A 15,811-nucleotide genomic window follows, 5' to 3' on the forward strand; every position below is an offset into this window, starting at 1 on the left:
GAAAATGAATCACAGCAAACTATAGATTCAGAAAACTAAAAATATCACAAACATGACACAAAATCCTGAAAAATCACAAAACACACACCAGAAGTAAGAATGATTTCTTTCTCTAATTTATTAGCCTTTCTGACATCCAATATCAGGACATAAATGCTGCTCATGGGGGGATGTTCCTACCATCAAGAACAATCAATACTACTTTCTTTATCCCATTGAATTTTACAAAAAGGGCACATTTTACTGTATTTCATATACAGAACTTGGCTTTCCATTATTTGTGTTTAGTGTGTTTTTATTTTCTTTTTTCATCACTTTGTTTTTCCTGTATTTTCTTTTTTTTTAAGAGAGAGTGAGAGAGGGGGAGAGAGAGAGAGAGAGAGAGAGAGAGAGAGAGAGAGAGAGAGAGAGAATTTTTAATATTTATTTTTTAGTTCTCGGCGGACACAACATCTTTGTTGGTATGTGGTGCTGAGGATCGAACCCGGGCCGCACGCATGCCAGGCGAGTGCGCTACCGCTTGAGCCACATCCCCAGCCCCTCCTGTATTTTCTAATATTCAATTTTTGTATGGTGAGAAAATAGATCACTAGAATCTTCTAACTTTTGCTACATTCAATCACTTGACTATTCACTAGCTAAAATTTCTATTAAACCATCATTTTAAAGGTAGGACTGAGGTATACTAACTAAACTATTTTCAAGGTCTACTGCAGAATCAGCATAACTTTCTTGAGCTCCGCAGTTAGAGCCACTGTTTCTGTCCACAAACTCTGCTCCCTTTTTTTGTTAAATTTTTCTTCTATATTGAGTAACTCTCTTTGAAATAAGGCATGGAAAATTGCTTTTTAGATTTTTATTATTTATGAAAATCTATTTTTATTTATAATTGATGGACAATCTGCTTCATTTTAGAATACCAGGTTGAATACTATTTTTCCTTTAAATCTTGAGGTTATTCTGTATTTATCATCTATAATCCATCATAAAGGATAAATACTTGGGTTTTATTCTTGCTTTTTTGAAGCTGACCATGGTTTTTAATTTTAGGATATTTTCTTTGTTTTAAGCATAGCTACTTGATAAAATCTGGAGATATATTTAGCATATTTAAATTTTATTTTCTTCATTATAGCATTCAATCAAAATCGAATATTTCCAGACCTAATTTGCTTTTCAGTATATATGTGTAGGAAAATGGATAAAATATGGAAAATAATATATCTGTTTTTCAGACCAAAAACAGGCATAGCAGGTGAGTGAAACCATAAGCAATAAGTACAGACTGGTTAGATGAACTATAACTTTATTTTAAAAGTGGTTCTTAATAAGTGCAGTTTGATAAAATGCTGTTAAAACTAATGGGTAAAGGGGAAGTAAAAATAATCAAAGTATACCACTGTAAAAAATACTTGAGGTCTGGCACCTGAGAGCAGACTGTAGGGAAAACTTCATGTTATGATAGGAAAGAATCCCCCACTTTCCCTTCACCCTCTCACCCACTTAACCTCACCAGAAACCACCAAGATGCCCAGAATAAAAGGTTTCAAGTTCAATAGTCACACTCTTTCCAACTACAAAAAGCAGTTTCAATTCAACTGAACAAAGAAGCTAATGTGCAAAGTTAAGGGGATCTGAGACATCAAATAAAAAGTTAGGTTAAAGATAATTCTGGTTGTGTGTGTGTGTGTGTGTGTGTGTGTGTGTGCATGTGTGTGTTTTGTTTTGTTCCAAGGGTGTGGCTATTCCTTGGTCACCTGAACTCAGAAAAGAAACTGTTATTTTGATGAAGTGTTAGTGGGTGTCCCACATTTAAAACAGACAAATGTTAAAAAATTTTTAAAAAGCCTAATTACCAAAAAAAAAAAAATGTTGCTACATTCTCCCTCTACATTTTGCTTTTTAAAGTATCTATTTTTTAAAAAAATATTCATTTTTAGTTTTAGGTGGACACAATATCTTTATTTTTTTTTTATTTTTACATGGTGCTGAGCATGGAACCCAGTGCTTCATGCATGCTAGGCAAGCACGCTACTACTTGAGCCATATCCCCAGCCCTAAAGTATCTTTTTTAAAATTTTGATATTTATTTTTAGTCCTGAGAAGTAGACAGCAAAACAGCTTCTGGAAGAATTTACAACCAACTGCATGAGGGTCTGGGAAGCTGAGAGGCAGAAGCCTGGCTGGGAGGAGCAGATCGGAAGTCTGACTAAGGAGCAGATTTCCCTTAGTCACTGGAGGCCAAGTATAACTAAAAAGAGACAAAAATCAATAAGTGTTTGTAAACCAGGAAATGACACAAATTATCAAGTTAGTATAAGTTATAAAAACTTCATATAATCAAGAAAATAGAGAAATCATGAACAGGATTAGAAAAATAATAGATGTAAATTTTATTTTTAGAAGCTTATTGGTGGTACATAAAAAATAAAGATGAATTTTATATTTTGATTTTAAATGTAAGGCAGAGAGATTTGCAAGTCATATAGTACTTCACAAACCTTACTTCAGTTACAAAAATATAATCAATTGATAACTTCTACTTATTTTACTCTCTATCTTCCTTGGCATTTCACCTGAGGTCACACTTGTAGAGTGTGACCAAAAACTAAGCAAATAACTAACCAAGAAGATAATCACTGAAGTTACACTCTTTCTCAGAAAACCCCAATCAATTTCAGAGCAAAGGTGTGATACAACACCTATTCATTTCCTTCTTTGGGAAAACGTCCCTTTTGCGAATCAGATAGAAGAGGAAATTGGCCAACCTCTATCAAAATATTACTAGAAATAAATACGAGTTATCTTCATTTAGAAGTAAAGTGAAATGAAATAACACCAATGTACAGTATCTTTCAGGATTACCCTTGAAAAATAAAAAATGAAAAAACTTTTCTAACGAGCAGAATACTTGGCAGCACACTTCATCCTTAATTTCACTTGGAAAAAGAAGTTACCTCAGGTAAGAAGGTACATGAGAAGGTACATAAAATAATAGGAAGAATCCAAGACTTGGTCAAAGATTTAGAAGGAACTTTTGAAGACTATAAAATTTGGGGGGTACAGTAATAAGGATGGATCTCTGAGAGAGACAATGCAGTGTAAATATCATGGGATTTCATGCTATCACATACCAAAGCACATATATCATGGACATTGTACAAGACAACAAAGTTGACAACTGGACTTGGCTTGTTGTTTTTAATCCAGCCTCTGATGCTGCACAGGATAAATGAGGACTGATTACCATAGTGGTTTCCAGTCACTGTATTTTATCTATCAAATGCTTCTTCCAAATATCTAGCCAGCTAGGAGGAGAGGTCTTGTTACAGCAATATTAAAGCAATTTCCAGACCTCCTGACTTCCCTGGAGCTGGGGGAATTTTGGAGTAGGAATGGGAAAGAAGAGAGGAGCAGGGTTGGTGTGGTTGACTGAGGAGGTGCAGAAGAACTAAGCAGAAACCAGGGCCAGGTCTTTCTGGAAACGCACCTGAGAACAGGAGAGCTCCCTACACAAACTCAGCAGCCAAGGGTGCCAAGGAGGCACCTCCCACAGGACCACACTTCCCAACAGAACCACTTCTGCAGGTGCCAGGGCCCCACCTGGAATACCCAGGGTGTGTGCTTGCCTGGCATTCACAAGGCCTGGGCTCCATCCCTAGCCTCACCCAAATCGAAACAAGTCAGAATATCCAGAGATGGGGCTAAGACCAGAGAATATTCCAGAACTTCTGCACGTGATAAGATGTCTGGTTACACTAGCAGAGGACAAGGTTTCCTTGAAGGTAACCAACCTGTCCTATTCTGATTCCATGACCAATCAGCCACTGAGGGCACGGTGGCCCCAGGTGAGATGGACCTGGGTCAGGTAGACAAAAAGAATCATCTGCTGGATGGATGTGAGCTACATATGACCTGGGGGGACATCTCTAAGCAGCCTAGGGCCGTCCTTGGGTGACGTGCACAGCCAACATTGTCATATGCCTTAATATTTGAAACCGCAAGGGAGGATTGTGTGAAAACTGACTTGAGTGCCAAACAAGGGCCAGTTGGGTGGCTTTTGACTCTTCTACAGCACCCTGAGTCTCTGAACTGTCCATGAAAACCTTGAAGTGGGAACGGGTGCCAGTCAGCCTAAGGAGACCATATTGTGGGTGATTTTGACAGTGAGAACCTACAACATCCAAATTCCACTGAGTTTCTAGACTGAGATAAGTTCACCTCCACGGCATAAAGGTGCAGCCTGCAGGTCACCTCCTCTTTGAAGAACCCAGACTGCCTCGGGCTGCTATCTGCCCCACCACGTCCTGTGGCCTCGTCCCTCCCTCAGGTAATGGTGTTGCTGGGTCACTTCCTCCACTAGAGCCTCGCTCCTACCTAAGGGTGTCCTGGGGACCAAGAGGACAGGCATACAGTAGGTGACTACAAATCACCTGCTGTCGTGCTGACATGATGGGTCCGATTTCCTGGTTCTCGTCCTCACTTGGGTCATCCAGACAAGACATCGATATTTGCTTAACAGTAAACTGCGCTTGGATGAGAACATCCATGGGGTGGCCCCAGGCAGCAGGCAGGGCAGTGGGCTGGGGGGCCGAGGCTGAGGCGTTCGAAAGCCTCCACCAGGTGCACCATGTGGGCTGGGAGGCAGAGGTGAGCTCGCCACTCCTTCTGGGAGCCACCAAGGGAGGAGCCACAGGGAGGGGGGGCCCCTGTACCATCCGTGAGCTCGTGGGTGTTCATTTTAGATCAATTCAGTTAACTGACAAGTGGGGCACACTGTCCTATCAGAGAGGACCCACAAAGGAGGCCCGCCCTTCCAAAGCAGGCTCCCAGTCACGCTGCGGGGACTCCAGGGAAGCAGGAGCTGTGAGGGCCGGGCACCCCAGGGGTTCCTACTCCAGGCCAGCTGAGGCTGGGGCAGCTGGAGGCTGAAGGCCAGCTGGCGTGTGCCCGGGAGTGAGGTGAACAAGGGAATCCTCCGCGTACTCATTTATTCTTTCACTCTTTCAGCAAAAATGCACTCAGTGCAACCCTCTGTGGGGTGCTCCTCTGGGTGCTGGGCTCCTTTGCAGGGCTGGCATGGCGTCCTTGGGCAGTTCTGAGCAGGGCTGCCCACATGCTGTGCACGCCTGCGGGAGCTCCCGCCAGCTTCAGCCGCTGGAGGCTGTGGCCTGGTCCAGGTCTGGGGGCAGACCCTGAACTAGGTGTGGCAGTGGGCAGGGGTCATTTTTCAGGGGAGTGGGTTGGCGGGTTGGTCACAGGTGGGATTCCTTCAGCCAGGCCAGCCAGGCCCCCAGAAGCAAGCGTGGGGAAGAAGTGCTCCCACCACTGCCTGGGCTGGAGGACAGAGCCGGGCCTGGGAGAAGGAGGCCAGGAAGCAGGAGGCTGCGCCCCAACCCTCCCTGCACCCAGCTGCAGCGGCCCGTCACTGTCCAGCTCGGTCAGGGGATTCGCGCCCTGAGCTCCTCTGGTCTTCGTGCCTGTAGTCGTCTTCCTCTTCCCTCCCTCTGGAAAGCTCTCTCAGTTGCTCTGATGGCTCCTGGTAAGCCGCCCGATTCCTGCAGGCCGTGATGACAGAGGGGAAGGTCCCTCACCTGGGACCCGGGAAGCTGGGCTCCTGCAGACTATGGGAAGAGCAGCCTTCACACCCGCCACCCCACCACCACTGCAAAGGGACCTGCATGGAGGGTCAGGCAGGGAGTGGGCAGGAAGGTGCCACAGACCTGACCTGCAGGCACTAGGGAGCAGAACAGGGACCCGCCCAGGCCTGGCCCCGGCCAAGCACAGACCACAGAAGCCAGCCCTGGGACTGTTGGGTGAGCTGCTACAAAATAGGGGTGCCAACATAGTAGGTTCTTCAGAGGGGGTGGACATGTCTGTGAGGAGTGGGCTGCCCAGGCCCCCCACAGCTGTGCCCAACACTCACGGCCTCGTGTCCTCCTTGTCCACCTCCTTGTCATCCTTTTCCCGGAAGCAGCAGCAGTAAATGATGATGCCGATGATGTTGATGAGGGCTGCCACCACGCCCCCAGCAATGCCCGCATACAGGGCCATGTTCATGGAGGCTGCAACAGGTCAGAGTAGCTCACTCCCCAGCCCCTGATGTGGCTGGTGCCAGGGGGCAGCAGGCAGTGCAGGGGGATGGGGCAGGTCCCTCCCAGCCTCTGGGCCTGTGGCACTGTTGGCTTCTGGCCACACCCCTCAAAAGATATAGTCTACAGGACCGTGACCAGTCAGGCCAGGGACACTCCTCAGGTTAGAGAAGGGACAGATTGGTCCCTGGTTCTGTACCTCAACACCCTGGGTCACCCAAGCTCTGAGACCTTGGGTGTTAGTCCCGCCAGCTCCTAGCTCATGCTAGAGCTAGACCTGGTGTCTAGCTGAAGAGTGTCCCACCCTAAAAAGATGGGCCTGGGCCATGGCAGCTGTCCCTGGGTACAGCCCCATGATCCCTGAGTGACTCTTGGGGCAGAGGACTGGGACCCTCCAGAATGCCAGGTGCTGAAGTCTCAGGCTCCACTTCCAAAGATCCAGTGAACTACACTGGCCCCCAGGTGAGGGCAGGCCTGGGACAGGAGGAATCTTGCCAGGTCCCCATGCTGCCCTGCCAGTGAGTGGCTCTAAGGGAGTCCCAGTTCATCTCCCAGGGCTCAGCTGAGTTGGGACCACGGCCAGCCACCTGCCCCACAGCTCTCATGGGGTCTGACAGCCACGGTGATGTTGCAGAATGCCATCCCCACGTCGTTGCTGGAGGTGCAGATGTAGTAGCCCGACATGTTTGTGGAGATGTTCTTCAGAAAGACGGTCTGGCCTGAGACTGAGGGGACAGCAGAGGGTGAGGCCGGGGCAGGCAGGGCCCGTGGACGGAGCCGCAGCAGCCGCTTGCTCTGGGCAGGGGAATCTCCACCTCCATGGCTGGAGCCCAAGCCACGGTGGCTCAGTGGCACGCGGCTTGTTAGCCCTGCGTCCTCGGCAGGCCCTGTGGCTCCCTTGGGCCTGATTCCCCACCATGGTCAGAGCTGGCCACACCTGCCCCGCAGCTCGTGGGCGGGACATGAGGTGCTGCTGGTGAATGTGGCCTGGTGTGTCCTGAGGGCTCCAGGGAAGCACAGGAGCAGGGCTCGGAGGGTGCTTCACGGCTGGAAGGCTGCTCACCACCCGAGACCTAGCTCGGAAGGCCAGGCTGAGCACAGGTGTCTGCCCCAAGGGTGTGCGCTTGCGCTGGGGGGAGTGGGGTGTGGGTATGGGTGTGTGGGGGTGGGGGTGGGGTGTGGGGGTGTGGGGGTGGGGTGTGGGGGTGAGGTGAGGGTGTGGGGGTGTGGAGTGTGGGGGTGTGTAGAGGTGTGAGGTGAGGGTGTGGGGGTGTGGGGGTACGGGTGTGGGGTGTGGGGTGTGGGTGTGGGGTGTGGGTGTGGGGTGTTGGCTGGGGAGGAGGCAGGCTCTGGCTAGGCTCTCTTACCCCCATGGCTCCAGGGAGCCAGCCTCTCTGAGCCTCAGCTGGGAAGTGGAGTGAAGACACCTGAGTGAGGGAGCAGCGACAGCCTCAGGAGGAGCTGGAGACCCAGCCTCCTTGTTGACTGCAGAGCCAGCCTCCACACCTGCTTCCACCGGGTGGTCACATGCCCTCCTGGGCCCTCGTCCTGCCCTCGCTGTTCCAGAGCTGCCCCTAACCTTCAGCAACAAGTCCAGCTCCTCTCCTGGTGACAGGTTATAGGCCTGGCCTGTCCACCACCTGGCTTCATCTCCTGCCCCTTCCCCAGGGGGAAGCCCTGCCTGGCAGCCTCTGGTCTCTCCTCAGCAGCCTTTCCTGTCTGGATGTGCCACACAGTGCACAGAACCCTCCACGTGCTCAGCCCTCCAACAGTTTTGTGCGGTGGGTGGAACAAGGGCGCCCATCTCCAGGTCCTAGACACAAAAGTCCTGTTCAGGTCTCGAACTCCCTGGAGAACACCACAACTGTCCTTCAAAGTTCACACTATGAAAGCCACGCATGCCCATTATGAGGATGTGCAAGGGACCCAAAGCTGTCCCTCCAGCTGGTTTAACCTGGAGTCTACAAGCTGACCACAGCTAAGGAGGGCCCTTGTCCTTTGGCCTATTCTGTCCACAGAGGAGAAAACACAGAACAAAATCCCAATGGCACTGTTGGAGCCAAGAGCGAGAGGTTTCATGTGTTCTGAAGGGTTGGAGGAAGCCTTGCAGGAGTGGGCGCCACCAGGCCCCATACCTCACCACATGGCCTAGGGCTGCTTTCCTCCAATCTTTTCACAAATGCAGTACTTTCTTCTAATTCCTCCCTGCACACTGGGGCACTGACCCCTGGATTCTCTCAGAGGCTGCTCTTTCTGCCCTGGAATCCCAACTGCGTGTTCCAGAATAACACTTCTGGTCCTGGCAAGGGGGTCCATGAGCAAAGCGAGCTTAGGTGTCTCTGGGCAGGCGTTAATGAGCTCCCTAAGGCACAGCTCTCCACGTCCCCGGGTGCTAGCGAGCCCTGGGAATCTCTGATAAGGGTTTATGGCACCAGTGGTCCCATTTACTCAGTGCACTGGATCTTGTTAAGAGGGGAACACGCTGTGGGGAGAAACACTGTGGGAAGTGCTCCCAGACCCTGGGTAAGCTTAGACCTGAAGCTTGACAAGGTGACACTCCGTCTAAGGCCAGGTGCACACAGCGCCCTGCAGACGGTACCTGGCGGGTGGGGCAGCGTGGGGCACAGCTGCTCTGCAGTGAGCCGGGCACAACCACTCTGTGGGTCTGCCTTTGTGAAGGAGCTGGGGCTCCAAAGCTGCCTTGTAAAGGGACTGATCAGTTCTGACATCCAGGGAAACTGCCGTTTTTGCTGCAGTGGTGACACCTTGTGGCTAAGGGGTACACAAAGGGGACAGCCATTGCCTCCCACCTTCACTTGGTTGGTGCTGTGAGAAGTTCCCCTCCCGGAAGCCCTGGTCCCCCCAGACACCAGTGTGGGGTTATCAAGGCCTGACTTTTCTGCCCATCCCCTGCCTCTATGGCTTGTCCATGAGCTCTGGCTGCCACCGCTCACCCTGGGGGCTCAGGATCCTCCTGACCCACCCCTGCCCTTTACCACCTCCTTCCCTAAAGTATTCCAGCCTCCTTCCCTGATACTCAATCCTCTTCCTTCCCGGATGTGGAACTCAGCTGACCGGCATGGGCTACAAAGTGTGCTCAGAGGTCTCCCCTGGGTGAGCTCCTCCAGCCCTGCCCACAGCCTCCCAGGAAGGTGACTAGGCTCCTCCTGGTTTTGTCGTTTCTCAGATAAGGATAGCAAGGGCAGAGAGGCTGCAAGAGACTCGCAGCTACAAGAGGAGAAATCCTGGCTTCCTGGTTGCAGATCCCTGTTCCTTTCTCTGCTAGTTTGTTTCCACTGAGCACCAAGTCAGAAGGGACCGATCTCTGATGTTGGACATTCTGTGCGAATGCAGGAGGTCGGAGGGGCCATGCCAACATGGTGGGCTGCAGTGTTTTAAAATTCAGAAGAGGTTTCGGACTGACACACAGAGGAAGAAGATGGGGACAGGTTCCGGGCCCGTGGCAGGTGGGGTGGGACAGCCTCTCCTCTGGACCTCAACATCTGGCACTGGTGCGGCCATTCACAGCCCTGCCTGTCCCACAAGGTCCCCATTCTGACTGAGGCAGGACAAAGCTGCTCCCTCCAACCTCCTGCCTTGCTCCTAGACCCCCCAGGGATCACCTGAGAACTAAGCTTTGGCTCCTGGTCACAGAGAGGTCTCTCCCAGGAGAGGCAGAAGGGCTGGGACCCGGTGCCCTGTGAGGCTTCCAGAAGGTGCTGAGGCCCACGGCAGAGGCCTGCCTCCCTGAGGGACCCTTCAGGCCCTGTCATCCCTGTCTTCAGGAGGGTGCAGCACTGGGTGAGCAGCGGGCCGGCACCAGGCAAAGGCAGTATAATATTTGTAGAACTCTTTTTCCCTCCTAGCTTCTCTCTGGACTTAAAGGTCAAATACCAGCTGCCCAGCACAGAGCTGGTCTCTTGGCAACAGTAGCAAACCTCCCGCCTCCTTCCTTGTGGCCCACGTGGTGAAACTGGGGGCAGGGCCATAAACAGGTGGTGAGTTTGCAGAGGAGGGGGTGGTGAGCTTGGGTGGACTGGGATGGGATACAGATAGGAGGTGGGACTAGGACATTCCCCTCTTGGGTGGAGCCACAAGCTTAGACTCAGGGCCTCAAATGTACACTTTAGGTCATAATTAAAATCCCACCAGTGCCTCTGCGCAGAGTGGCCATCAGTTTGTGCTTTCACAGGAGAAGAATAGGATGGGGAACGAGGAAACTGAGACAGCACTTATCACATGCTTCTGCTGAGTGCTTCTGCTGAGTGCTTCTGCTGAGTGCTTCTGCTGAGTACTTCCCGTGAATCATTTTCATTTCTCACAAATACCTGCCAGGTAGGCCTTATGAGATACCAGTGCTTGAATGGAAGGCCCCAGAATCACAAGCGCCCAGTGGAGGAGCAGCCCTCCAGGGCATCTGACTGGTCAGCCCTGCCTCCCGGCCGCTCTTGCCTCCCCCACTGTCCCTCACCTGGCGGGACCAGTGGCTGCTCCTGGTTCTGGGTGCTGTAGCTCTTCCAGCTGTACTGCGGGGCCGGGGAGCCCTCTGCTGACTGGCAGGTCAGCTGGATGTTGTTCCCAATCACTGTCTCTCCCTCAATGCTGCAGGAGGGTGGCACTTGGAGGGTGGCACTGGGAAGGAGAAGGAGCACGTTGGATGGGGTGGGCCGCCACCTGCCTCCTCAAGACCGTGTTCATTCCCAGGCCGAGGAATCTGTGCTCGGTGGTGAGATGGGACGCTGGGAGATCACTTCACTTCAAAGTATGGGCTCCCGCTGTTGCCCGCCGAGAGGCAGCACGGACGTGGCCAGCATGGTGTCCGGCAGGGGCACCCCAGCTCGGATCCTGTGCTCTCTACTTCAGAGTCATGGGATTTTGAAGGCAGTCCAATGTGGCCATCATAAAGATGGGGAACTGAGGCCCAGAGGGGTCACCTCTCATGGGTGCTGGCAAGCTGGGATATCCCCCAGTTCTCCTGACTGCAGACCCAGCACCCACTGCACACCCCTTGCCACGTTGGGGAAATCCCACTCCCTCAGGTCCCCCACCTTCCCATCTGCAAAATTAGGGACATCACACCTCTCCGTAGAGGGCCAGAGGCGATGCTTTTACATCTGTGGACTGCGTTACTGTGATTGCTTTTTAAATAATGCTTTAGACCTGTGGAAACAGGCAGTGGCCTGGACCTGGTATTGGCCACCCCTCGGTCAAAGGCTCTCAAGAGCCCTTCAGCTCTGATCTCTCAGTGACGTTCTCTGGTTTTGCTTTGGCCCCTTCCCGCATTGTGCTCAGAAAACACATAACTGCCCTGGCTGGATGATAGGAGGGACCCTGGGCAGCCCCAGAGGTGTCCACTGAGACCAAAGGGACACAGGGGCAGGGATAAGAAAGGGGAGCCCCAGCAAAGAGGTTTCAAACCCAGAGGCCACCAACAACCCACATCCTCAGCTACCCACAGCCTCCCTGGGGCCTGGAGCCTTTCCCCCAGCGGCCTTCACAGGCCACGGTGTAGGGTGCGTCAGCAGGCCTGCCTTAAAGTGCTGGACACTGCACCAGGAAACCCCGGGGGCAAAGGACAAGCAGTCTCACTGCCTCCAGGCAGACAGCCAGGCCCACTCACACACGGCTGGGACATGAAGGAGAGTGGGGGTACAGGAGGCCAACAGTGGAGGTGGGTGGGCCAGAGGAGAGGCGGGGCACTCCAGGCCAGGCCGACAGAAGGCTCTGTATGCGAAGGCTGGAGCTTGCTGGAGGCCTCCGGCAGCGGCCTGAGGGTGGGGGAGAGCACATCCACACACCCCCTGGGATGGCTTGCTTGCCATTGAACAGTGCCACCACTTCTGCCATCCATGTGCACAGTCACTGAGCATTGATTGTCATCCCAATCTGGGCCCCACCCGGAAGTTATGGGGAACAGCTGTCCAGGACACACCTTCCTGCCCTGGCTAGCAGCTGCAGTGCTCTCTGAAAACAGGTGTGTTGCTGGGTGTGTCCCACATCCCTAGCCGCCAGGGAGCCAGCCAGGCGTGAGGAGGAGGGATAACACATCAGACGCACTTGCTCATTGCTGCTCCCAGGAGGACAGTCCCTAAACCTAAGGGGCAGAGGGATCCCATCCAGTCCTCCTATATCCCGGCCCAGTTCCCCAGGATTGCAGCAGCATGAACCCAGGGAGGCTGCCACCCGAAGACCATGAAACAGCTGCCTTCTTGCCCACTTTGGGGATGAGAGGTTCCTGGGGGACAAGAGGAAGTGACATTTCCAAGGAACCAGGACAGGCCTGCTGCTTCTCTCTTGAGCTCCAGGGGGGTGCAGAACAGGGCTCTCTGGTGCCCGACCTTTCCCTCTTGTTCCCAGGCAGCCTTCACCAGGAGGCACGGCCCTCAGGCCACAGGGGAGCCGGCAGGAGCACCAACACCTGGAGGAGCCCCAGCTGGCCAGAGTCCCACCAAGTCCCACCAAGTGTGGGGATGCACCTAGAGCCCTGCTAGGCCAGGTAGCTCCGTGAACCGCGACAAAGGGGAAGGGGAGTAACCAAGGGATGATGATGATGATGATTCTGGAGCATTTGAAGACCAGCGTGATGGAGAAAGCCTGGAAATCACATCCTGAATTTCTCAGGAGCCCAGTTTGAGATGATGGCAAGAAGGCAGCAGCCAGCCCCAGGAGGTGAGCTTTCCACAACGCCCTGGCCTCTGCAGGCCGCCCCTGCCCTCATTGGGCTCCCACCAGAGGCAGGGCGACCTCCACTGAGCAACATGCACGCCGGTTCTGCCTCCCGGGCCATCTTGAGCATCCCTGGGAGGCGGGACGCCTCACCCCCGCTGCAGACGCCAGGGGGCGCCAGAGGCCGCGCGGGCGCTGCGCACCTGCTCCAAGATCCAGGGACCCACAGCAGGCCACCGGGCAGCCGGCAGTCTCCACCAACCAACCGCCCTGCGGAAGAAATCTTCCAAGAATTGTTCGTAGCAGGTCGGACAAAGTGATCTCTTTCTTTTTAAAAGCAAAACATTGATTTCACTGAGTGATGTGTTTCAGATGGAACTGTGTCCTTCACCCTCAGGCTGGCTCCTGACATGGAGTGAAAGGACCTGGAGCTGTTTAAACTAACCCCAGCATACCTATGTCTCCGTGTGTGCGCGCACTGGGGTTATATGACAGCATTGTCCCTGTGGGGAAATGGCAACCGCCTTGATGTGCACCATAGGAAACGGTTGAATGATCATAGTCCATCCAGGTGGCAGAGTTTACGCCGTGACTGGGTGGGTCTATCTGTGTTGATCAGGAGAAATGTGCATGAAGAATAAAGAAGAATCAAGTTGCTCCTGCTTTGGAGCCTGAGGGAGCAGGAGGACCTGCTGGCCTGGCCCGGGCGGCCCACAGAGGAGGGTGGAGTGGTCTTTGCGGTTATCTACGCAGCACTAGCTTGTGTGGCTGTGCAGTCTGGATCCCTGAAATGCTTTCAGTCAAGCATCCCCTTATGCAGTTAGAAATAAAACACTGCCAGGTGCTGTGAAGGGGAAAGAAACAGAAAAGTGACCTTTTAAACAGAAAAAGGTTTGACGAGTCGCTGCCTGCTGGGGTAGGGCTGTTCCTCACAGTGGGCCTACATGGCGCCCACTGAGGTTTTTCTTTTCTTTTCTTTTTTTAAGAGAGAGTGAGAGAGGAGAGAGAGAGAGAGAGAGAGAGAGAGAGAGAGAGAGAGAGAGAGAGAATTTTTAATATTTATTTTTTAGTTCTCGGCGGACACAACATCTTTGTTGGTATGTGGTGCTGAGGATCGAACCCGGGCCACACGCATGCCAGGCGAGCACGCTACAGCTTGAGCCACATCCCCAGCCCCCACTGAGGTTTTTCCAATACTCGCTTTGAGAAGTTGCTTTCTTCCTCTCTGTCTCATCTGAAAACCGAGGATACTGAAGTAGATGATCTTTTGGGCTCTTCCAAAACCATACGTTCCAATAAGTCACTTGTCTCAGAACATCTTCAAAAGTAGCGGAGGGGCTGAAGCTGGGGCTCAGTGGCAGAGCGCTTGCCTAGCGTGTGTGAGGCCCTGGGTTCCATCCCCAGAACCACAGAAAACAAACAAAACCCAAAGGTAGCGGAGCCTGACAGTGGTGTCTGCCGGGCGGGTGTGGGAGGGTGGTGTGGGATCTTCCTCTGGGAGCTGCACTAGGACAGGGAGAGGTGCACTACCTCAGTCACCACGTGGCCCTGAGAGTCCCATATTGAGGCACAACAGGATTGGGGGCTTCTCTTTTTCTTCTCTTTCATGAGTTTGTCATGGAAAGGGAGGAGTTGGTGTGGGGAGAAGAGCTCCGGGTGGGAAGGCCACTCCAGACCCTCCTTCTCTGACCTCTGGAACAGTCTGCCATTTGTGGAGAACTCAGGCAGTCCTCATTTCAAAGGGGGAGCAGTGGGCCCTGCCCTGGGACAGAGTGGCAAGCCACTGCTGCCTGTCGTCTCACCTGGGGAACCTACCACGGTACCAAATACCCTGCATTATCACCAAGTACCTTGCCTCATCACTGGGCAACTTGCTTACCTTACCACGGGTAAGTTACCACCAACTACCTTGCCACCAAATACCCTGCCTTATCACCAAGTACCTTGCCACCAGGTGCTTTTACTGGCCCCAGCCTCTTCCCACCACCCAAGAGAGAGACGCAGCACTCACCCAGGACCAGCAGGCGGACACGTGACTTGGAGGTGCCCACCATGTCTGACAGCAGCGAGACGGAGCACTCGTAGGTGCCGTTGTCATCCATGGTCAGCTGGTCGATGGTGATGGAGGCGTCCGGCTACCCAACATTGCTTGATATGTTGACGCGATTCTCATAAAGCTCGCCGAAGATGTAGCTTTGGGTCTTAAATGTCCAGATGACCACTCTTTCCTGAGAGGAATAAGAAATGACACCTGGTCCTCTCCCCCAAGGCCCTGACCTGGGCCTGTCCTTGGTGGCCCTGATTGGCTCCCCCGAGACCCCAGAGGCACAGACACACAGGCCCCTCAGACCAGAGCCAGCGCAGGTGCCCATTGGTGGTGCCTTCAGCTCCTGTCCCTCTGGGAGGTCTAGGATTCACCTTAAGTGGAAGGAATGGAACCCTGGGAAAGGGGAGGGCAGTTCAGCCCCCGGGGCACTCGTGGGGCAGCGGGCTTTCTGGGATCCCTCGGGCCTCTCTGGCTGATCACCCGCCTCTTGTCTCCTCCCCTTCAGTCAGACGGCCCGTACTTACTGAGCAACCACCCAGGGCTTCCAACTCACTTTCTTTTCTGTTTTCTTTTACTTCATTTTTATTTTTTTGATACTGAGGATTGAACCCAGGGGCACTCAACCCCTGAGCCACATCCCCAGCCCTTGTTATTTAGAGACAGGGTCTCACTGCGTTGCTTAGGGCCTTCCTAAGTGGCTGAGGCTGGCTTTGAACTCGGGACTCCTGCCTCACCACTGAGCTGCTGGGAGGACAGCGTGCAGCACAGGCCCAGCCCCCTGTATTTTCTTGACTCCTGGCTTTGGAAGTCATTTAGGTGCTGATAACTGATTGTTGGCCTAACAGCACATGGCGGAGCTGGACCCGGACATTCCAGCCAGGCTGCTTGTCTTCTAACCCCAGTTCTGCCACTCACTGCTCGGGTGACCTTGAGCATGTGCTTGACCTCTCTGTGACCCCATTTCCTCTTGTGCCTGCCTCAGGGAGCTGCAGTGAAGGCACAGCAG

The 15,811-nt window shown here is 52.9% G+C and overlaps 1 protein-coding gene across 1 annotated transcript; it reads right to left on the reverse strand.

The window, feature by feature from the left end:
• Positions 1 to 5,425: 5,425 nt before the first annotated feature.
• On the reverse strand, positions 5,426 to 14,980 carry LOC308640020 (cell surface A33 antigen-like; the record flags this gene model as incomplete). The annotated part of the gene is made up of 5 exons (XM_081312091.1): positions 14,770 to 14,980; positions 10,564 to 10,710; positions 6,689 to 6,817; positions 5,927 to 6,065; positions 5,426 to 5,558 (listed from the first exon to the last, which is right to left on the reverse strand). Exons 1-5 carry the CDS (start codon positions 14,858 to 14,860, stop codon positions 5,426 to 5,428), a joined length of 639 nt encoding a protein of 212 aa, XP_081168217.1. The 5' UTR covers positions 14,861 to 14,980.
• Positions 14,981 to 15,811: the final 831 nt, after the last annotated feature.

Source organism: Spermophilus citellus, assembly GCF_964194105.1.
Source record: "Spermophilus citellus genome assembly, contig: SCAFFOLD_366, whole genome shotgun sequence".
Classification (NCBI taxonomy): domain Eukaryota; kingdom Metazoa; phylum Chordata; class Mammalia; order Rodentia; family Sciuridae; genus Spermophilus; species Spermophilus citellus.